Below are 24231 nucleotides of genomic sequence, written 5' to 3'. Positions count from 1 at the left end.
GTGACTCTCCTCTCCCCAACCTGAGCTGTGCGCTGCCGTCGCAGCTGAAGGCGGAGGGCTCAGAATGCACCGCTCTTGACCCCTATCTAGTGGTGACAGGCTGTAACTGCAACCGAATAATAGCATCATGTGCAAAAACCGCTTCTCTACCATCCAGCAATTTATAAAAGCTCCGGACCAGAAGGAAACAATAAAAACACAGAATTAAGTCCTGAGGAATTGGAAATAGGTAAACTAAGTGAAAATGAGTTCAGAGTAGCTATAATCAAAAAACTCAATGAGGTAAAGGGAAATATAGAGAAACAAGTCAACGAGTTCTGGAGTTACTTCACAAAAGAGATTGAAACTGTAAAGAAGAACCAATCAGAAATACTAGAGATGAAAAATACAATGGATCAGATAAAACAGAATACAGACTTCCTAAATGCCCGTGTAGACACCATAGAGGAGCAAATTAGCATAATTGAAGATAGGCTGAATGGCTCCAGACAGAGGAAGAAAGAGAACTAAGAATTTAAAAAAATGAAAATAATCTCCGAGCAATAGCAGATTCAATGAGGAAAACCAATTTAAGAATTATCGGAATACCGGAGGGCGTGGAAAAGGAAAATGGAGCAGAAAGTGTGCTTAACGAAATTATAGAAGAGAACTTCCCAAATCTAGGGATTGAGGGAGAAATGTGTGTGGAGGAAGCTTTCAGATCTCCTAGGTTTGTCAATGTAAAAAGACCTACTGCAAGGCATATACTAGTAAAAATGGCAAAAATGAATGACAAAGAAAGAATACTCAGGGCAGCAAGACAGAAGAAAATAACCTACAAAGGAACTCCTATCAGACTTTCAGCAGATTTCTCTACAGAAACCTGACAAGTAGGAGAGAATGGAATGACATATTCAAAACTTTAAAACATAAAAATCTGCAGCTAAGATAGATACTCTATCCAGCAAAAATATCCTTCAGATATGAGGGAGAAATTAAATCTTTTCCAGACAAACAAAAGTTAAGGGAATTTGTAACCAAAAGTCCTCCTCTACAAGAAATCCTCAAGACAGCTCTCATACCTGAAAAAAGGAAAAAAGGGAGAACGGGGTCACAAACCACAGAGTAGGGAGACAAATAGATAGAACCAGAATAGGATAGCAAATATTCAACTATAGCATTAGGATAAAGGGAAGGAAACCACCAAAGCAAAGACGATCTTGTCACTCTAACCACAAACTCATAACACGAATTGGAATGAGAGATGAAAATAATAACTTAGGAGGGGAAGAGGAAAGTGACTAGATCAGTCTAGGCCAAGTAAGTAAGAGACCACCAGAAAATGGACTGTGTTATACACAAGATTCTAAATACAGACTTCAGGGTAGCCACTAAACTAAAAAACAGAACAGAGACGCAAAACATAAATAAGGAAAAATCTAAGAAACTCAGCATAAGAAATTGCAGAAGTCAATGGATAGGCTAAAAGACACAGGATGAGAAACAAAGGTAATGCAGGAAAACTGGATAACGAGCAACAGAATGACAGCATTAAGCCCTCATGCATCAATAATCACCCTCAATGTAAACGGATTGAACTCTCCAATAAAAAGACAGAGGATTAAAGAACAAGATCCAACAATTTGTTGCCCTTAGGAAACACACCTCAGCCCCAAGGACAAACACAGGCTCAGAGTGAAGGGGTGGAAGACAATACTTCAAGCTAATAGCAAACATAAGAAAGCAGCTGTTGCAATACTTATATCAGACAAAATGGGTTTCAAAATAAGGCAGGTAAAGAGAGACACAGAGGGACAATATATAATGATCAAAGGGACACTTCATCAAGAAGAAATAACACTTATAAATATCTATGCACCCAACACAGGAGCACCAAAGTTCATAAAGCAACTATTAACAGACCTAAAGGAAGATGTTAAAAACAACCCAATAATAGTAGGGGACCTCAACACCCCACTCACATCAATGGGCAGATCATCCAGAGAGAAAATCAACAAGGAAATAGTGGAGCTAAACAAAAAGCTAAAACAATTGGACTTAATAGACATATATAGAACACTTCATCCAAAAACAGCAGAATACACATTCTTCTCAAGTGCGCATGGAACATTCTCAAGGATAGACCATATGTTGGGAAACACGGCAAGCCTCTAAAAATTTAAAAAAATTGAAATAATAACAAGCATCTTCTCTGATAATAATGCCATAAGGCTAGAAATTAATTACAAGAAAAAAGCTGAGAAAGGCACAAGGATGTGGAGACTAAACAATACACTACTGAACAAACAATGGATCATTGAAGAAATTAAAGAAGAAATCAAAAAATACCTGGAGACAAATGAAAATGATAACATGCCATACCACCTCGTATGGGATACAGCAAAAGCTGTATTAAGAGGAAAATTGATCACAATACAGACACATCTTAACAAACAAGAAAAATCCCAAGTAAGCAATCTTAAACTACACCTAACCAAATTAGAGAAAGAAGAACAAACAAAGCCCAAAGTCAGCAGAAGGAGAGAAATAATAAAAATCAGAGCAGGAATAAATGCTATAGAAACAAAAAAGGCAGTAGAAATGATCAATGAAACAAAGAACTGGTTCTTTGAGAGGACAAATAAAATTGACAAACCCCTAGCCAGACTTACAAAGGAAAAAAGGGAGAAAGCTCAAGTGAACAAAGTCAGAAATGAAAGAGGAGAAATAACAACAGACTCTGCAGAAGAACAAAGGATTGTAAGAGAATACTACGAAAAACTATATGCCAGCAAAATGGATAACCTAGAGGAAATGGATAAATTCTTGGACTCCTACAATCTCACAAAGCTCACTCAAGAAGAAGCAGACAATTTGAACAGACCAATCACAAGGAAAGAGATTGAAACAGCAATCAAAAACATCCCAAAGAATAAAACCCCAGGACCAGATGGCTTTCCTGGGGAATTCTACCAAACTTTCAGAGAGGATTTAATACCTATCCTTTTCAAGCTATTCCAAAAAATTAGGGAGGATGGAACACTTCCTAACACATTCTACGACGCCAACATCACACTGATACCAAAGCCTGACAAGGACAGTATGAAAAAAAGAGAACTCCAGGCCAATATTGCTGATGAACATACATGCAAGAATTCTAAACAAAATTTTGGCAACCCGAATTGAGCAATTCATCAAAAGGATCATACATCATGATCAAGTGGGATCCATACCAGGGACACAGGGATGGTTCAACATCTGCAAATCAATCAACGTGATACACCACATCAACAAACTGAGGAATAGAAACCACATGATCATCTCAATAGATGCAGAGAAAGCATTTGACAAGATCCAACAGCCATTTATGATAAAAACTCTAAACAAAATGGGCACAGAAGGGAACTACCTCAACATAATAAAGGCCATATGTGACAGACCCACAGCCAACGTCATCCTCAATGGGCAAAAACTGAGCACCGTCCCCTGAAAACAGGAATGAGACAAGGATGCCCTCTATCACCAATCTTATTTAACATGGTACTGGAGGTCCTGGCCAGAGCAATCAGGCAAGAAAAAGGAATAAAAGGAATCCAAATAGGGAGGGAAGAAGTGAAACTCGCTGTTTGCAGGCGACATGATCTTATATATAGAAAACCCCAAAGAATCCATTGGAAAACTGTTAGAAGTAATGAACAACTACAGCAAAGCTGCAGGGTACAAAATCAATTTGCATAAATCAGTAGCATTTCTATATTCTAATAACGATCTAACAGAAAAAGAACTCAAGAACACAATACCATTCACAATCACTACAAAAAGAATAAAATACCTTGGGGTGAATTTAACTAAGGAAGTGAAAGACCTATACAATGAAAATTACAAGGCCTTTCTGAAAGAAATGGATGATGACATAGAGAAATGGAAAGACATTACATGTACATGGATTGGAAGAATAAACATAGTTAAAATGTCCATTCTACCTAAAGCAATTTACAGATTCAACACTATCCCAATCAGAATCCCAATGACATTCCTTACAGAATTAGAACAAAGAATCCTAAAATTCATATGGGGCAACAAAAGACCCCGAGTTGCTAAAGCAATCCTGAGAAAAAAAGAACAAAACAGGAGGCATCACAATCCCTGACTTCAAAACATACTACAAAGCTACAGTAATCAAAACACCATGATACTGGTACAGAAACAGGTGCACAGATCAATGGAACAGAATTGAAAGCCCAGAAATAAAACCACACATCTATGGACAGCTTATCTTCGACAAAGGAGCCGAGGGCATACAATGGAGAAAAGAAAGTCTTTTCAACAACTGGTGCTGGGAAAACTGGAAAACCATATGTAAAAGAATGAAAATTGACCATTCTTTTTCACCATTCACCAAAATAAACTCAAAATGGATCAAAGACCTAAAGGTGAGACCTGAAACCATAAGGCTTCTAGAAGAAAATGTAGGCAGTACACTCCTTGACATCAGTATTGAAAGGATGTTTTTGGACACCATGTCTTCTCAGAGAAGGGAAACAATAGAAAGAATAAACAAATGGGACTTCATCAGACTAAGAGCTTCTTCAAGGCAAATGAAAACAGGATTGAAACAGAAAAACAACCCACTAACTGGGAAAAAATATTTGCAAGTCATACATCTGACAAAGGCTTAATATCCATTATATATAAAGAACTCACACAACCCAACAACAAAAAATCAAACAACCCGAGCAAAAAATGGGCTGGAGACATGAACAGACATTTCTCCAAAGAAGATATATGGATGGCCAATAGGCACATGAAAAGATGCTCATCATCGCTGATCATCAGGGAAATGCAAATCGAAACTACGCGAAGATATAACCTTACACCCATTAGAATGACAAAAATATGTAAAACTAATGGTAAGAAATGTTGGAGAGGTTGTGGAGAAAAAGGAACCCTCACACACTGCTGGTGGGAATGCAAACTGGTGCAGCCACTATGGAAAACAGTATGGAGATTCTCAAAAAATTAAAAAGAGAACTACCATACGATCCAGCCATCCCACTACTGGGTATCTATCCAAAGAGCTTGAAGTCAACAATACCAAAAGTCCTATGCACCCCAATGTTTATTGCAGCACTGTTTACAATAGCCAAGACGTGGAAGCAACCTAAGTGCCCATCCACAGATGACTGGATAAAGAAGATGTGGTATATATATACAATGGAATACTACGCAGCCATAAAAAGAACAGAATCGTCCCATTTGCAATAACATGGATGGACCTTGAGGGAATTATGTTAAGTGAAATAAGCAAGTCAGAGAAGGGCAATCTCTGTATGACTCCACTCATGAGAAATTTAAAATTGTGGACAAAGAGAACTGATTAGTGGCTACCAGGGGAAAGGTGGGCTCGGGGGTGGGCACAACGGGTGAAGGGGTGGACCTACAACATGACTGACAAACAATAATGTACGACTGAAATTTCACAAGATTGTAACCTATGATTAACTCAATAAAAATTAAAAAAAGTAAAGGGACAGAGAAGAATATACATGCTAACACTAATCCAAAGAGAGCTGGAGTAGCTGTATTAATTTCAGACGAGGTGGACTTCAGAGCAAGGAAAATTACCAGGGATAAAAGGGACAGTAGAAAATGATAAGAGGTCAACTTCCCAGGGAGGCATAATCTTTCCTATGTTTGCACCTACCATCAGAGTGTCAAAATTCATGAAGCAAAACTGATAGAACTGCAAAGAGAAATGGATGAATCCAGTATTGTAGATGCAGATCACTTCATTCCTCTATCAGTAATTGACAGATCTAGCAGGCAGAAAATCAGTAAGGGTATATAGTTGCACTGAACGGCACTGTCAGTCAACTGGATCTAATCAACATTTATGGAGTACTTCATTGGTCAAGAGCACAATGTACATTTTTCTCATGCTTGCATGGAATGTTCACCAACATAGACCACGTTCTAGGCCATAAAACACGCATTAACAAACTTAATAGAAATCATACAATGTCTGTTCTCAGAGCACTGTAGAGCTAAACTTCAAATTAATAACAGAACTATAGGTGGAAGGCTCCAAAGTACTTGGAGATTAAACAAAAAATAACACATGGGTCAAAGAAGTCTCAAGAGAAATTTAAAAATATTTTTAAATAAAAATATAATTTATCAAAATTTGTGGGATGCAGCAAAAGGAATGCTTAGAGGGAAATTTGTAGCATTGAATGGACATATTAGAAAAGAAAGATCTAAAATCAATAGTCTAAGCTTTCACTTTAGAAAACTAGAAAAAGGAGAGCAAAGTAATTCCAAAGTAAGCAAAAGAAAAGAAATAAGAAATAGAGCAGAAATCAATGAAACTGACAACAGAAAATCAATCTTAAAACTTCACAAAATCTAAAGCTGCTGCTTTGAAAATATCAATAAAATTGATAAACCTCTAGGTATTAGGTATGCTAACCAAGAAAGATAGAAATCACAAATTATTAATATCAGAAATGAAAGAGAGGCCTATACTGATTCTTTGGACATTAAAAATAAATATTATGAACCACTCTGTGCCCAGAGATTTGAAAATTTAGACGAAATGGACAAATTCCCTCAAAGATGCAATCTATCAAAACTCACACAAGGTGAAACAGATAATTTGAGTAGGTCTTTATCTACTAAAGAAATTAAATAAGCAACTGACCCTCCAAATACCAGTCTCAGGTGATTTCACTGGTGAATTCTACCAATAGTTTAAGGAAGAAGTGATACCAATTCTCTGGAATCTTAAATAGAAGTAGAAGGAATACTTCCTAACTCACAGGATGAGGCCAGCATTACCCTAATATTAAAATCAGACAAAGACATTACAAAAAAGGAAAACTACAGACCAATATCTCTCATGAGCCTGATGCACAGTTCTACAAGAAGATATTAGCAAACTGAATCCAACAGTGTTAAAAAGAAATATACAGCATGATCCAGTTGGGATTTGTTTCAGGCTGGTTCAGCATTCAAAAGTCACTTAACGTAATCCATCCCATCAACAGACTAAAGTAAGGAAACATCACATGATCCTATCAGTAGATGCAGAAAAAGCATTCGACAAACTCTAACATCCATTCATGACAAAACTCTCTGTAAACCAGGGGTAGAGGGAAACTTCCTCAATTTGTTAAAGAATATCCACAGCTAATATCATAGTTAATGGTGAGAAATTAGAAGCTTTCCCACTTAAGATCAGGAACAAGGCAAGGATGTTCCTTCTCACCACTCCTTTTCAACATTGTACTGGAAGTCCTAGCTAATACAGTAAGAAAAAGAAATAATAGGTATACAGATTGAGAAGGAAGAAATAAAATTGTTTTTGTTCTCAGATGAGATGATTGTCTATGCAGAAAATCCCAGTGTCTGTAACAACAAAAAAAGTCTGGGAATAATAAGAAATTATAGGAAGCTTTCAAGATACAAAGTTATTATACAAAAAGGTAATTGTTTTCCTATATACCAGCAACAAAAATTTGGAATTTGAAATTAAAAATACACTATTTACATTAGAACCAAAAAAAAAAATGCTTAGCCAACAAGGCATGCACAAGGTCTGAGGAAAACTACACACTCTGATAAAAATATCAAAGGTCTAAATTAATGGAGAAAGAGTCCATCTTCATGGAAGGAAGACTCAGTATCATTAAGATGTCAGTACTTTATTGCATGGGTAAAATTGGTAGGAAATAGTCATAAAGAAGCTTACAAAAAAAAAAAGAAGAAGATTGAGGGGCTGGCCCCAGGGCTGAGTGGTTAAGTTCGCACGCTCCACTTCGGTGGCCCAGGGTTTCACCAGTTCAGATCCTGGGCGCGGACACGGCACTGCTCATCAGGCCATGCTGAGGCAGCATCCCACGTAGCACCACCAGAGGGACCTACAACTAGAATATACAACTATGTACTGGGGGGATTTGGGGGAGAAAAAGCAATGAAAAATAAAAAGAAATTGGCCTCACTTGTTAGCTCAGATGCCAATCTTTAAAAAAAAAAAAAGGCTTAATGTTCTCTCATGGCTGCTCACAAGGATGTTTTGTTGGATCTCTGTTCCCTACCCTTGATGACAACGTGGGCTCATCTCATAGCTTTGTAGTCACTTTCACATATTGAAAAGTTGAGTCCAGTCTAATCTAAACTTCCACCTTTTGTCCAGTTCCAAGTGTCTTCCCTTTGACCTGGCCACACTTGACTCAGGCTAAGGAACCAGCAGGGAGAAGGGAGTGTGATTTACTTGGCTTATTTTAAAATTGTTTATCTAGGCACTTAAGAAGATTCAAGAGATGTGCAAGATAGTCCCTGTTTGTGTTAGTACCTCCAATATACCTAAATATATATATATATGATCAATGTGTAATATATATTTATGATATTTATAGTTTTATATTTAAATATATTTATAATGCCTATATATTATGCTAGTTTAGGAGATGTTTTATTTACATGAAATATATAAAGGAAATCAATTGCTGTGCTAAAATATGTGGACTAGGAGTATTGTGGGGATTCCGAAAGAGGGAGGCTTTGTGGGTAGAATAGCTGTGATTGGGTGAAGCACTGGAAGGATACAGGGTGAATGACAGCTGGTACTGGTGCTGGCTCCTCTCAGATGAAGTGGTTCTGTATATGTTTTCTGAAGTCTGGATCGCAGAGGGGATTTAAAGAACTTATTTCTGGTGACTTGTGTTGTAAGAATATGTAGAATCTGAAAAATCTCAAGTAGTAAAGTGTAATGTTGTAGATGACATTAATGAACCTGAAATTTGCTTTGATAGTCTTGAAAAATGGAATATTTACCCGTTGTTATAGGTCTCAGTGTTACTTGTTTATGAGGAAATATTGTTTTACCTTTATTGAAGCAGAAATTGAAAGACAGGGCAATTGATGTGATAGTGCTAGTCATGTTAGAAGAGTGGATATTAGCTGGTGTTTTGTATTCAAATTAATTGTTCTGGAGATAGAGCAATGGTAAGTTTTTCTTCTCTCTTTTGAAAGGTGGTTTGTTGGAATTACTAACAAGGAAACAATGAGCATCTCTATATATACATCTTTGTGTGCATATGCAAATATATCTGAAGGAATGCTTTTAGCTGCTAGCAACAAAATATTCAATGTGTTTTTAATCAAATAGGGCTTTATTTTTCTCATAAAAAACCTAGAGAAATGATGTATTGATGCGTGCTACAACAGGGATGAACCTTGAAAATATGTGAAGTGAAAGAAGCCAGACACAAAAAGCTACATATTGTATGATTCATTCATGTGACATATCCAGAATAGGCAAATTCATAGAAACAGAAAGCAGAGTAGTGGTTGTTAGTGGCTGGGGCAGGGGGATGGCAAGATATAGGGTATTTGGGGGTTCAGAGCATTGAGCATGACAAACACGTTTATTTAGCAGAGCAATCTTAGTACTTGTTAAAATTCACATTTATTATGTATTTAGTTTGGGTTTACTTTTTCTTCCATGGTGAATTAAAGTCTCTTAACTAAAGTGTTTTATTTTTTCTTGCATATTCAATTTTAAAAAATGTATTTTGGGTGCCAGCCTAGTGGCATAGTGTTTAGCATTGCATACTCCGCTTTGGTGGCCTGGGGTTTGCAGGTTTGGATCCTGGGAGCAGACCTAGCACCGCTTGTCAAGCCACACTGTGGCAGCATCCCACATAAAAAATAGAGGAAGATTGGCAACAGATGTTAGCTCAAGGCCAATCTTCCTCACACACACAACAAGAAGTATTCTGTGCTTGAAGATTTTTTCCTCATGGTGGGTTATACTACTGTTCATAAAGTGCCGTCCTTTGTCTTACTTGACACCTCTTGCCTTAAATTCAGCCTTATCTGAGAGAAAAAAAGATGGACAGCCTAATTTACTTTTGTGTTAGCATCTGCCTAATATGTCTCTGTTTATCCTTTTGTTTGCAACCTTTCTGAGTCACTATTTTAGATATGTCTCAGTCTCTGAGTGTTTTCTTTTAATAGTTTGTCTCATTTACAGTTATAATTTTAATATGTTTCATCCTTATTATCTTATTATTTTTGTAACTATATGTGTTTTCTTGTCTTTTACTATATAGTCTAGATTTTTCTTTCTTTTATTTTCATTTTCCTGGCTCTTAGGGTAATTTGAAAGATTATAATTTTAATTATTTTAGTCGTTAGCTTGTAACTTTAAAGGATAACATCTCTAATTTTTGATTTAGCAATTTTAAAATAAAGCCGTGTCTCTTGGCTCTCTGCTGTGGAATGAGATTATTGGCTCAATTATGGTTTACTTATTTTCTCTCCCAGGATTTTGTTAGAAATGTATTGGTGGTAGCAGTCCTTGAGTCCATTTACACCTGTCACTCTTTTATGATACTGATTCCTTTTAGTCACCCTAAATTAGTTGAAGCCCATCAGCCTTATATGAAAAGCTAGGTAGTACAATTTGATTGTGATGCACCAGTTTGAATTTAGGTTCAAATCTTACACATGGAATTTAAGGACAGTAGCTTTTCACAACATATTTTAAATGTATTATTAGGTTACTTGTGACTGGGTAACTCAGCTCCCAAATGTCATTCTTGATCAACATCAGGACTAAAGCCATGTGGCCCTGAGAGGGATGAATTCCCTACTCTCTGGCTCACCTGGCACAGAGGAACACACTCGTGTTTGTTCCTGCTTGTGAGCACTCAGCCCTTCCTTCCCTGGCCAGGAGAGCAGCTCAGTCTTTTCAGGGAACCATGAGAGCCCAGCCTGTCTCTTTTTATCAGCTGTTCCTCACTGTTATGGTGAGGAGCTGGAATGTTTTTCTCCTTTTTTTGGTTAGGAATTTCCTTTTGTCCCCACTGCATGTAGGACAATAGGCTGCATCATTACAGCTTGCTTTCATTTCTCTCATCCCTGTGGGTCTGTTTGTATGCTACACACACACTCATTTAAAGGAGGAGCACCTGCTCCTAGTTCCCACCTTTGAAACTGGAAAAACAACCGTCTGTTAAATTTGTATTTTCATTTTCATATTCAGGTAGCTTTTATTTCCAAGTCAGTAATACTTAGATTACTTTTTATAATTGTTAGCCTTACTTCTACTCTTAAATGTTTTCCATTTAATGCTTTCCATTAGTCTTTTCATTCCATGCCATGCATTTTGGTTCCTTGATTTGCTTTTTTGTCCATTAACTTTCATGCCTTCCCATTGACCACTTCTGCACTAACTCCCTGGAATTCCTGAAACTACTGTTGTCCACCTTTAATTGCTAATTTAAGAAATCCTAAAGCATCCTTTAATCACAACCTTCTATTTTCCAACTTTCTTGGTTAAGTACTTTTATCGCAGCTGCTTCTCTACCAGGAGCCTCCTATACGTCACCCTGTCCTTGGCTTCACTTTTCTCCCAATCTACTTAGGTTTCATGGCCAGTCATTGCACTCACTCTTTCTGATACCCTAAACCAGTATTCTCAAACAGTGGTCCAGGGATCTGTGGTTAAAACCCTGGGAGCAAATGAGGTTACCTATGAAGAGCTTGTGGAATGAGAATCTGTTTCTGGCTCAGGCCAGAAATCACAGAGAAGAATAATGTTTAAAGGCTTGTAGGAAAAGGGAAGCTAGTGACAGTGACTGAGAGAGCAATCAGAGAGGGAGAAAGATTGCTGACATGGAAGTTGCTGCTTAGAGGTCAAGTGAGATCATGAAAGTGTAATTGGGCTGTTGGGTCATTACTGACTGCTGCCAGAGCACTTTGAGTTAATGAGTGGGCATGAAGTCACACTAGTAGTTGGAAGAGTAAGTGAATGGTGAAAAAGTAGAAGTTTGCAAGTACATCTTGTAAAGGGGAGAGAGAATAGGGTATGTGTTAGAATCATCAAGCCTCTGATATTTGTGGGGGACTCTGCCTGCATCTGCCTCAGCATCTAGGAATCAGGCTCTTATGTTGTGTAGCACCATCAGGCCTCCTGCATTCTTAGAGTTTTGGCTTGGGTTTGCCTGGAACGTTAAGGGCCATTTCATCTCACCTGTCCTCTCCCTTCTGTTGTGTTTCTCTACTCCATTTATTCTCCCATTGTCCTGTGTGACTTAACCTGTCTTCTCTCCCCTCTCTCCATGTGTAACTCTCATTTGATGAACTTGCTTCTGTTTCAGTGGAAAAACAGAAGCCATCCAAGAGAATGTCTTTATGCTTCCACCACACATGTACTTACCTACCTGCCACGAACTCAAAGGTTCTGTCTCCTTCTACTCTTCCTCCTCCTCCTTACTGTGGATAAATTTTACATCTAGCCCCTCAACTTGAGCACATTTTTTCAGCAATTCTCCCTTTTCTTTCTTGCATCAGTAATTTTTCTCTCTACTGGATTATTCCTACAACCATCTGTAACTGTTCTCTTCGTAAACAAACCCTCTTGACTTCACATTCCCCTTCACGTTTCCTTTGCTCCCTTTTATCATAAGCTTCCTGGAAAGAACAGTCTACTTAACATTTTGTTTCCAGTTTTTCTGCTCTCTTAATCCTCTTCAATCAGTTTTGCCTCAATCCCTCCAGAAAAACAACTCTTGTCAAGGTCACCGATGACCTCTCTGTTGCTAAATCCAGTTGTCAGTTCTCTGTCCTCATCTTACTTGGCCTGTCAGCAGGTTTGACACAGTTGATAATTCCCTTTTCCTAGGTAAACTTTCTTCACTTGGCTTGCAGGACTCTCAGTCTCGTCTGCCTGCCACCTGCTGACTGCTTCTCCTCAGGCAGCTGTTGCTGATTTCTTCTGTCAAGTTGACTTCTAAATGTTGAGAACCCCGGGGCTCTGTTCTCAGACTTCTCTCCCCTGGGATGAAGGGGAGAGACTTCCTACTCACTTCCTAGGATGGAAATCTTGTCTTGTCTCAGAGCTTTAAATGTCATCTATCTGCTGATGATCCTTTTTTCCCCACCCGGCCTGGCTTTTTCTCCTGAATTGTACAGATTTTTATATCCAACTGCCTGTCCAACCTCTCCACCTGAGTGAGTAATACACATTTCAAATTCAGCAGTGCACACTGTACTGCTTATTGCCACCCAGAACTATCCTCGTAATGTTTCCTGACTCAGGTGGTGGCAGCTCCTGTCTTTTCATGCCAAGAACCTTGTATCTGCCCTGTTAAGTCTGCTTTCACAGCATACCCAGAGCGTGATAACTTTAACACCTGCACTGCATGGCTCTAAGTGACCTCTCTTCTGGATTATTGCAGTAAACTCGTGACTGCTCTCGCTGCTTCTGCCCTTGCCCACTTCTCATTTATTTTCCACAGTACGATTAGAGTGAGCCTTTTGCAATATGTCAGATCATATCACTCCTCTGTTCAGAATCCTCCAGTGGCTTCCCATCTCACTCAGGATAAAAAACATAACTAGGGCCTGGCCTGGTGGTGTAGTGGTTAAGTTCATGTGCTCCACTTCGGCAGCCTGGGGTTCATGGGTTCGGATCCCCGGCCCGGACCTGCATACTGCTCATCAAGCCATGCTGTGGCGGCATCCCACATACAAAGTAGAGGAGGTTTGGCACAAATGTTAGCTCAGGGCCAATTTTCCTCACCAAAAACAAACAAACGAAAGAGACCCCAACAAAATACCACCTCTAAGAACTAACACTTACTACAAACTCCTATGTGACCTCATCTCTTAACTCCTCGTTTGAACACATCAGAGCCTTTCTGGTCTCAGACCCTGGGCATTACTGTTTTCTCTGCCTCGAATGCTGTCCTTCCAGATATCTGCATGTTGTTCTCTTTGCTCCCACAACTCTTTCCTCAGATGTCACCTTATTAGTGAGTCATGCCCCCTCACCCCTGCTGGCACTCCCTTTTCCCCAACCCTGCACTAATCATCATCTGACACTCTGCATATTTATTTATTTATTCTCTGTTTTCTTAATGGAGTGTAAACTTAATGAGATCAGGAACTTTGTTTTGTTTACTGCTGTGTCCTCAGTTCTTAGAAGAATGGTGGGTATATAGTAAGCCCACAATAAGTAACTGTTGAATGAATAAACTCTAGTCAGCCTTTGTCATAAATATTAATTCCCTTGGTCATCTGATCTCTGTGACTTTAACGTCATAATTCACTGTATTTATGCCCAGTCACTCTTCCTTCCATTGCTCTTCTAGCCCTACTCAGACTTCCATTCCATTGTAAACAGTTTCCCCCTGATCTTCAACTTCTTCTCAGAAGACCCTCTATTTACATTTCTTCAGCAATAACTGGTTTTCCTTTTTGACCCATCTCATACTCCAAAGGATTTTGGGAGGAGTTGGTCTTGGTGTTAACATTCGCTTACCTACCTGGAACTCCTTACAGGCTCCCAGCAGTGGGCCATCTTTGATGCTCTTGATGCTTTGCTCCTGTTGGTCAGTGTCAATAATGTCTCTTGTCACTTTCCTACATATATTGGGAAGGCTTTGGCATGAGGCTCGTAGTCTTCCTCTGCATTCTCATTTTGTCATTTGCCAGATGACATTGTATGGTGGATGTCCACCACCTAGGTCCAGGGTTGTTGTCAGTCATATGGCCACCAACCCTTCTTCAGAAATTCATGCATGGGGTGCTCCCTAGACTTGTTCATCACTTGCAGTGGTTTCATTTGAGAATCTTCAAAGTATTTTTACCATGGTCCACAGCTCTAATAAGCCTTTATTTCCAGCACACTTGGTCTTTGACTATCATAAGATCTCTAGTCCTTGACCCATCCTTTTTTGCCTATCATTCCCTAGATCTGATTGAAATGAAATGGAATTTAATATTAAACAGCAGTTCAACAAGAGATTTTTTTATTTTGATATATGGTATATTTATTGAATAATTATTCCCTTCCCACATTGGTTTGTGATGCCTCTTGTATGTATAACCAATTATGTAAATTTTTATATAATAGAATCTCTTTCATAGATCTGTCAAGTTTTGGTGCCAGTACATTCTTTAAATGTGATTGAGGCTTTATGATATGTTTTAATATTTGGTAGGGATAGTAGCCTCTCATTGACTTTGTTTTTCAGGATTGTCAGAGATGGTCTGCTTCTTTATGTTTCCACATGATTTTGAAAGCAATTTGGTCAAGTTAAGAAAAGAAAAATCTTCATTTGACATTTTTTTTTCTGTAATTAAACTGGGCTGACTAGTTTATGTAAATTAATATTTCATCAAAACTTTACATTAGCAAAATATCTGAAGTTTTTACTTTGTAATAGAATCCTTTTTTCTATAAATACCAAAGATGTATCTTCTATTATTTAAGAAAAGATATGCAAAAAATGTAAATGATCTGTTAACTTTGTTTTCTTTCAGATATGTTTCCTTCTTTTTGCCATTCTCTATGTAGTTTCCTACTTCATCATTACAAGATACAAGAGAAAATCAGGCAAGTAGAAACATTGTAATTAAAACTTTGATTCTTGTGCTTGAGGTCTATGGTACATGGGCTGCACAGTGCCTGTCAGTGTGGTAGTATATTCAGTGTGCTCGTGACTGAAGCCAGCAGTTGCCTGGTGTGAAGAGCACTAAGAATAACGTCCAGGGACTCTGACTGCTCATAAGGTCATCCTCTTAGACCACAACCCTTGTTTATCAGCATTCTTGTGTCCAACTAAGAAGAGTGTGGGGCTGTTCAGTATGAGGGGCATTCCAGTTTATGAGGGTACTTGGTTCCTTGTGACTGGCTCTGACTTTGAACATACTCACCCCCACCCCATCCTTTCTCAGACTACCAGAATATCTTTCCTTTCTCTAAAGCGATGTAGAATTTAGAATCTCCATAAGACCATTTAGTATTCAGTTATGTATTATCTTGTATAATCCTTGCAGGATTTTCCACCTGTGATGCGGGCTAATAGTAGGTGCCATTTGAATACTTAAGGATTCCATATGTTAAAGATTCCTTATGTTATCATATTAAACTTGTCAGACTCTTTTTTTTTTTTTTTGAGGAAGATTAGCCCTCAGCTAACCTCTGCCGCCAAACCTCCTCTTTTTGCTGAGGAGGACTGGCCCTGAGCTAGCATCTGTTCCCATCTTCCTCTATCTTGTATGTGAGATGCCTGCCACAGTGTGGCTTGATAAGCGGTGCGTAGGTCTGAGCCCAGGATCTGAACCTGCGAACCCTGGGCCGCCGAAGCAGAGCATGTGAAATGAACTACTATGCCCCCGGGCTGGCCCCTAAACTTGTCAGATTTTTGAAAGAAATCAGGAAATAGTCTAGTGCCTTACTTTAGTACTATTTACTTGGCTCTGTGACTACACTGAAATACTCCTTGGATTCTATAATCTCTCAAAATTTTGAAGACCTGGGATCCAAGACAGTATCTTAGCTATTTTTAAAGATGTTTTGGCATCCGGTTTCATAGATTATGGACACAGAAAGAGGGAGAGAGAGAGAATGAATGAATATAAATGCAATATTTTAGGGGAAATTAGGTGATGAGCAGGAAACTTGGAGATTTATTAGATGCTTTTTAGAGTAATTGTGGGGTGGAGGTGGTGAGGACTGTGGACCTGGTTGGTAGAGTGTTGGGAATACAATTGGAATGGATATGGAGTTATTAACACATTCTTCAAGATTTGATTGGATATGGGCACAACAGTATAAAAATTAACTGTGACTGTGTTATTTTGTGGTCCCTTTGGCTGTAAAACTATTTTGGGTAGCCTATAATTAAGACTGGAGACTGGACTAAGAGAATGGCCCAAATACACCATGACACTGAAGCAGGTGGGTGCTCAAAATGCCAGAGACCTACAGAGAGAGGCTTTGAGGACAGCCCTAGTTAGGTATTGAGAAGAAGGAGGGGCCAGAGGTGTTGTGCAATATTCTTATAATTGGGTCATAGTTTCTCTAGCTGGTAAGTTTGTGTGGGAGGACAAAAAAGATGGCTGACAGCATGAGAGAGAGGGAGGGGGAGGGTGAATGAGTACTGGAGCAGGGACCATCTGCTATTAAAAGGATATGTCAAACTTGGTATAGTTCAGTCTGTAACTTAACAGTTATGGTGGAATGTTGAGGCCATGGTATCCACAGTAGTTTGGGATGGTCCGAGAGAATCCTCAGTATTACCGTTACTAATGACATACTCAAATTATAGAAAGGTACATGGGTTGTAAGATTCTGAATTTTAATTTTATAGTAAAATTTTTTTTGGCTGTTATCAACCAGAAAATTTCATTTATTAGCAATTTCATTTACATTGTATAACAATAAACTTGATAGTGGTTCTAAAGGTCCACTAAGTTTTATTTTCTTGAGCACTAAATAAATGGAAAATTTTAGTTTACATATGGTAGTTTTGTTAATGAGAACTTTTGATTAATCAAAACACTCTATTCTCTAACCATATTGTATCCTATCTGGTTTAATGAGATTTAATTTTGGATCTGTGCTGAAGTAAACACATTACTTTTTGAAAATTGCTTTTATTCAGTAATTGCTTTTTTAAGTTTATATTTTTAGTAAATAAAACATTTTGTTGGATGATAAAAATTAATACCTTAAATGTTTTTGCAGATGAACAAGAAGATGAAGATGCCATAGTCAACAGGATTTCGTATGTATTTTAAAGTTTAATTGTTCTGTTTCTAATTCTGAAGTCGTAAATTCTCAAAATTTAATTCTATCTTTTGGGCCGAAATATGGAAAAAGTTCATCTGAAGTATTTCAACACCTTTTATCAATATTAATCCTGTGCTCAGAAGGCACACATAACCAAATATACATGAATAATTGAGGATTGATTATCTCCTGTTAAAATTTGCTTATTTAAGGAGCCAACAGATTTTATCTTCAGAGGATTTAGTCAGGAAATAGGCTCAAGGTTGGGAAAATTGCTGAGCCATAAAAAGAAAGCTCGCAGCTGTTTGAGTGGTCTACTGGGAAGACCGTGATGGTCTTGGGACAGGGAGAGGGACCCAGACAGTCTTTTTAGGTTCCTTATTGCTCTCATTCTACTTATGTATGCTGATGATATGCGATGGAAATACTCTTTAATTTTTTTGAGGTATCAAACTGGATGGAAACCAATGAATTCCTTTCTATCAGATTTTGGTTGATTAAAGTTTGAAATTATGTAGATATATACCTACATAGGAGAGTGTTTGTATTCCAGGAATTTTTGGTTGATACTTTAAAAATTTTTTGAAAGAGTCCCAAATTTATAGAAAAGTTGGAAGTGTAATTCAAAGAGCCTTTTTTTATCTGAACTGTTTGAGAAGTTGCTGACCTGATGTTCCATTTCCTCAGGATGGTTGCAAAATAATTCCTGTAAATAGTGCATTCTCCTATGAATCTACCATACAACCATCAACATCATGAAATCATCGTTTATACAGTACCACTCATGCCCCACTCCAATTTACCAGTTGTCCCAATAATGTCCTTTGTAGCAAAAGGATCCAGTTTGGAATCACACACTGCAGGTAGTTGTCACGTCCCTTTAGTTCCTGGCAGACTGAAATACGTCTTCAGTATTTCCTTGACTTCCCTGATCTTGATACTTTTGAAGACTACAGGCCAGTTATTTGGCTCTGTCTGATGTTTCTTCATGATGAGTGTTAGATTCTGCATCTTTTGCTCAGGGGCAGGAGACAGGAGGTGAGGAAAGGGGAGGAGGGAAAGAGAGACTGCATGTACTCACACGCACTTATACACACCCGCACACCTGCATGCATGCTTTCACATGCACTGCAATATTATTCAGCCATAAAAAGGAGTGAAGTACTGACATTTGCCACAGCATGGTTGAACCTCAAAAACATTATGCTAAGTGAAAGAAGCCAGACGAAAAGGTCACATAGTGTGTGATTCCATTTATGAGAAATTCGGAATAGGTAAACTCATCAAGAGCAGACTGATGGTTACCAGGAGCTGAGGGGAGGGGAGAATGGGGAGCAAGTGCTTAATGGATATGAAGTTTTGTTTTGGGGTGATGAAAAGGTTCTGGAACTAGAAAGAGATGGTGGTTGCTCAACACTGTGAATGCACTAAATGCTACTGAATTGCTCACTTTAAGATGCTTTATTTTATGTGAATTTCACCCTAAAAAATAAAAACTTTGAAGAAATAAATGACTTCAGTAGGGCAGATTTGATTTACAACTGAAAAATGAATATAAATGGACTCTGCTTTACTAGATTTGGTAATATAAATTATTTTAAATGCCCTAGGGAAAACAACTGTAACTTCATACTGGGAAATCTTGCTCTGTGGGTTTAAAACTTACAGGATAACTTGGTTTAAATAACTTGGTTTAAATTTACAGGATTAAGGGTCTTAGTTGTATTCCTAGCACCATGACATTTGTGAAAATTCTTAAGTGAATCATTTTTCTCTGTCAAAATTACTGCTCCTGTGGAAACAGAATAATTCACTTCACTTACCTCTGAAAGCCATAGTGAATCACTGACCGACTAAAGGGCAGATATTAATTCTTTCTCAGTGAAACCTCTAGATATGAAGTGCCTGTGAGATATGTGCCTCTTTCCTCTCCATTTAGTCTGTGTTCCACTTTTGGTGGTAAATCTACTTAAATGCATTTGTAGATCAATAATTTATAAATAGACAAGAACACATCACTTTGGCTTTTTACCCTTGGCAGTGCATTTTATGAAAATATGGCTGTTTCCTTGTGGCAGTGCTCAGCAGAGGCCCTGCCTGCTTTACCTGCTTTCACATGGGCTGGCGAGGCATGTCCAAGGGGTCTGGGTTTTCCCAGCAGGTGGTTTCTGCATCATGGTGGCACACACAGACCTCTTCTTCCTGAAGGTAGTTGGGTGTCACTTACAATAAAGTCAGGAGGGGGAAACCTGGAGGAGAAGGGCACCTGAGAGAATGAATCTGACCTGGTCCGTCCCCCTAACCCCCCCACCCAGTGGTCTCTTTGTCTTTCACTGCCTTTTTTCCTGCTGTGATAGAATGAGTGAGAACTGAAGAGTTAGGCAGATCTGGGATCAAATTCTGAACTCAAGATTAGCTTGAATCCAGAAGAGATTGAGAAGCAAAGATTTATTTTCTCCATATGTGAACTACAGCTACCACCTCCTTTTAGTGCTGTTGTGTGGATTAAATAACAAGAAAAAAAATTACCTAGGGTAGGGTGCTTGGTGCATAGCAGGTGTGAATTCGGTGTTGTCTCCCTTCTCGCCTAACCCTCTTTCCTTCCCCTTACCTCCTCCCACTGAAGGGAGTTGTTGGGGGCACTGAAGGGGAAGAAAGAATGCAAGGCTGTGCTTGACGAGGAGAAAAAAGTGGAAGTGCTCAGTCTTCAGAGCGAGTTCAGCCAAGTTCCTGAGTGTAGGTGACTGCGAGCACCGTGTGGCCACGTGAGAGATGCTTCTCCACAGCTGACTCAAGCACCCACGGCAGACTGAGAAGTCTTTTCCTTAACCTCTCTCACCTCCCTTTTAGAATCCACCTTTGGTTTCTCTCTTGCTCCTCGAGTGCCTTCGTTCTGTCCTCTCTTTGTATCTACTTATGCTGCCAAAATAACCCCTCTGCCTTTCCCAACCAAAAATTACATTTTCTGAGAGCTACTCTCAGCTGGTTATTTGATTTTATTTGGGTTAAAGTAATTGGTATAGAAATACAGTGCCTAACTGTTGAAACTGCTTTTAAGGATGGCTTATGAGCCTGAGCAAGGGAGGAGGGTTTCCATGCAGGAGGGAGACGTGGCACAGGCGTCAGAGCCCGGCGGGTAACCTGGTGTGGGCTCTGAGGATCTGAAAGGAGGGAGGGAAGTTTCCCTGCAGGGTGAAATACTGGCATGGGTTGTCGTCCTAAGGGGTTGTCGCCTGGCACGAGGTAGGGGGTGCTCTGCTATAGGGAGTCAGAGCTAATGCAGGGTGGGGACAGCATTCTTGCAGGATGGCAGAGCCCAATTAGACTAAGGAGGGTGTCTCCAGAGGGATGGCCTGGCATGAGGTGTCAAGAGGTGGGGAGGGAGGGTGTCTGGGAAGTCACCTGAGCAAGAGCGCACCTCTGCATAGGGTGGGAGTGTTGGGAGACTGATCACATATGGGAGATTGGTCCATTAAAGATAATGGGAGCCAGTTACAGTTAGGGGAGAGGGAGAAAACGAAAATGAACACTGAGTTGATGCATTGGACTTGGAGGTATCAGTGTGCATACCTGGTTTTCAATATAGAGAAAGTTATCGAATCAGATCTGGATGTGAATGTGGATACGTGTATGTACAGGTATGCATAGTGCAGGCTTATATTCCCTAGCTTTGCCTGTCCGCTGAGAGCACCTGGGAGCATGGCACTCCAGTAGCAATGAGTATATTTAGCACCCCAAACTTCGCTTCTAAATACAGTTTTCCACTGAAAGGAAGCAGGGCTCCTTGGGGAAAAGGCTGATTGCAGGGCTAGGATAGGGAAAGTTCCAGGCTCATTTTGTACATCTTGTAGTGCCAGAATACAGGGAAGTGCTCAAAGAATGATGGGGTAGGGGTGTGGGAGAGGCATGTCAAAAAGACACAGAAGCCTTCAAGGGCTTTCAGCTAAATCCAGGGCAATCTCAGCATCAAAACAATGATTGTAATGGATCCTACACAGAATAAATAGAAAATCTTGAGTCCAACTGACAGAAGTCAATGTGAATAAATTATGTGACAAGTAACAGGATATTTTCCTAGTTTCACACTTAGCTTCCCACAAAACACTTACTAATTAAAGGGAAGAGTGGGGCCGGCCCGGTGGTGCAGCAGTTAAGTTCACATGTTACGCTTCGGTGGCCCATGGTTTGCTGGCTTGGATCCAGGGTGCCGACATGGCACCGCTTGGCAAGCCATGCTGTGGCAGGCGTCCCACATATAAAGTAGAGAAAGATGGGCACGGATCTTAGCTCAGAGCCAGTCTTCCTCAGCAAAAAGAGGAGGATTGGCAGCAGATGTTAGCTCAGGGCTAATCTTCCTCAAAAAAAAAAAAAAAATGGAAGAGTAACTTTAGATGGAGAGTCCTGGCAGACAGCACTGTGACCAGTGCTCAGAGAGAACATGACCAGTAATGGGGCAGACAGAAGTCCTAGGCCACCTGGTAGCCTGCAGAGAAGTATGAAGTGTCACTTCTGTGACATTCCTGCCTCATGGACATGTCTAACCCCTATGTCCACAGCTGAATTCCTTGTTCCCCCTCCAGCCTGCTCACACCGCAGCCTTCTCCATCACAGTTGATGTCACCTCCACCATTCCCACTCTCAGGTTGAAAGCTCAGACCCTTCTCTTTCACCCCATACCAGGAAGTCCATTTCAGAAGGCGACATTTCTGGAACTGCCCTTCAATTCTGAGGGGTACTTTTCTCTAGTTTTCTGAGCAGTGACCACTACTACCTTTTTTCCAATTGACTTGGCCTTACATAAGGTCCCCTTGCCAAGCATTTAACTCCATCACAGCAATCTTTTATGAATAGCTCTCTTCATAGCTGCTCAAGGGCGGTTAGGAGTATGGTATTATCTTTTTTGTATCTCTAGGGCCAATCACAATACCTGAAATGCAATAGATTCTAAAAGTTTTTTTGTTGAAAGAGCCAACGTTATACTTATGGTGATCATATGTTCAGGATTTTCTGGGTCACTTGTAATTTCAAATACTTCATCTGTTTGCCATTATAAGCTTACTCCTTTGTCACATTATAGGTCTCAGTGTTTGATTTGGAAGTTGTGGTTGGCATTCATTGCTGGGTATGTGGTCAGAGTGTCACGATAGCCAGGAGGAGAGGGACTGACTTTACTGAGAGGAGCGAGAAGGGAGATGCTGAGGAATGCTTTACAGGACAAGTGACCTAAAGGGGGACCCTAGGGAGAGAACCAGCTGTGCCTACTGAGCCATAAAACCCACGGACGTTGGAAGTGTGAGGAAGTTAGGTAAGTCTGTGTGTGGGAGCCTGTCATGGTGAGAGAGGAGTCTGGAAAAGTGTATTGGGATGGCTGTGCAGGACCTGGAATCGTGAGATTGTGGATTTGATCTTCCTTTTAGCATTGGAAGGAAGGAGTGGGAGTGATCAGGATAACTGCATCGTTTGACTTTCGAGGACAAAAGTAAAGAAGCTCTCTGAGGTCACTGGCTGGGCACTGCCAGAGTTGACAGTGGACTTGACACAAAGACTTGTCCTAGTGCTTTTCCCAGGAAACAGGTTGTTCATTCAGGAAAACCAGTTATGGACTTCACCTAGGTCTGATTCGAATTGTATTTTTGGTATGTATCATATGGTCTGCATTTAAATATTTATCAATGATTTACTGAACAGAGGAGGTTTCATGGTTGTTTTTGGCCTTTAAGTTAGGAAAACACTTCTGTTGTTTGCCACAAGATGGCATTGGCCTCAAAGTTACTCTACCAGATGTGTATTTTGAGCATTTAGTGTGATTTTTCTTGCCTCTTCTTACATTTATTTCACTCTTCCTATATTAATTTTAATGGATGGATATTGAATTAAGGTTACATCTCTAGTATTAATCAGGTTCACTTTTCCTTTGCCATGTTAGTCTTTTTAAAATCTTTAAAAAAATTAGATATAACATTTTAGACACATCAGACATATATAACTGAGAAAGTGAAAGCCCCTTATAATCCCATTCTCTTATAGGATTGTCATATATTATGCTAGATTTTTCTTGTACCTCTATTTTCCTGTGTGTATATATGCATTTTTTTGGTGGGGGGAGGAGAGCATGTTTTGTGTTTATTGTCTATGCTTTTCTTCAGTTTGCTTTTTTGACTTAATTTATTTTAGACATCTTTCCATATTAGTACATATTAGAGAGATCTTATTTTAAAAAATGACAAAACAGTGTTTTAAATATTGTTTAATAGTTCTCTACTGTTTCCTGATATAATTTGTTTAACCTTTACCCATTTTAAGAGGTAGCAGGGCAATGGCTTTGTAAGTTTTTTCCCCTGAAACAACCATTTTAAATTAATTTGTTTTTCATACTGCTTTCACCAGTATTGTTTTCACCTGAAGCAGTTGTTGCATTGCTGTTAGCACATATTGCCAGAGTTGCTAATTAAATGCAATTGTGAAATAAATGCTTACAGTTAAAAGAGGAATGAGGCTACAATTTATTCTTTGTAAAGTGTGTCAAGTATTCTGTCTTCAGTATATCTGTCTTTTAGGGCCTGGTCATTAGCCTAAATGATATTTTCAGAGTAAGGAGTCTTAGAGTTCATCTAGTTTAACTTCTGGGGTCGTATGTATATCGTTTGCCCCCCAACTACATG

General features: G+C 39.3%; 1 protein-coding gene across 15 annotated transcripts in view; it reads left to right on the top strand.

Annotated features, from left to right (window-relative positions):
• The window catches only part of LMBR1 (limb development membrane protein 1), a 173386-nt gene that overhangs the window by 19173 nt on the left and 129982 nt on the right, over nt 1-24231 (top strand). For 14 of the 15 annotated variants that reach the window (XM_070516867.1, XM_044765659.2, XM_044765655.2 and 11 more), the window contains exons 2-3: nt 15316-15388; nt 17525-17564. In XM_070516867.1, coding sequence (XP_070372968.1) covers nt 15316-15388; nt 17525-17564 — 113 coding nt within the window. The remainder of the gene's footprint in view (nt 1-15315; nt 15389-17524; nt 17565-24231) is intronic. The other variant, XM_044765663.2, reaches the window with a different exon arrangement.

Source organism: Equus asinus, chromosome 1, assembly GCF_041296235.1.
Source record: "Equus asinus isolate D_3611 breed Donkey chromosome 1, EquAss-T2T_v2, whole genome shotgun sequence".
In the NCBI taxonomy this organism is placed as follows: Eukaryota; Metazoa; Chordata; class Mammalia; order Perissodactyla; family Equidae; genus Equus; species Equus asinus.
The sequence above is the reverse complement of the archived record's forward strand: the minus strand, read 5'-3'. Positions and strand labels throughout refer to the sequence as shown.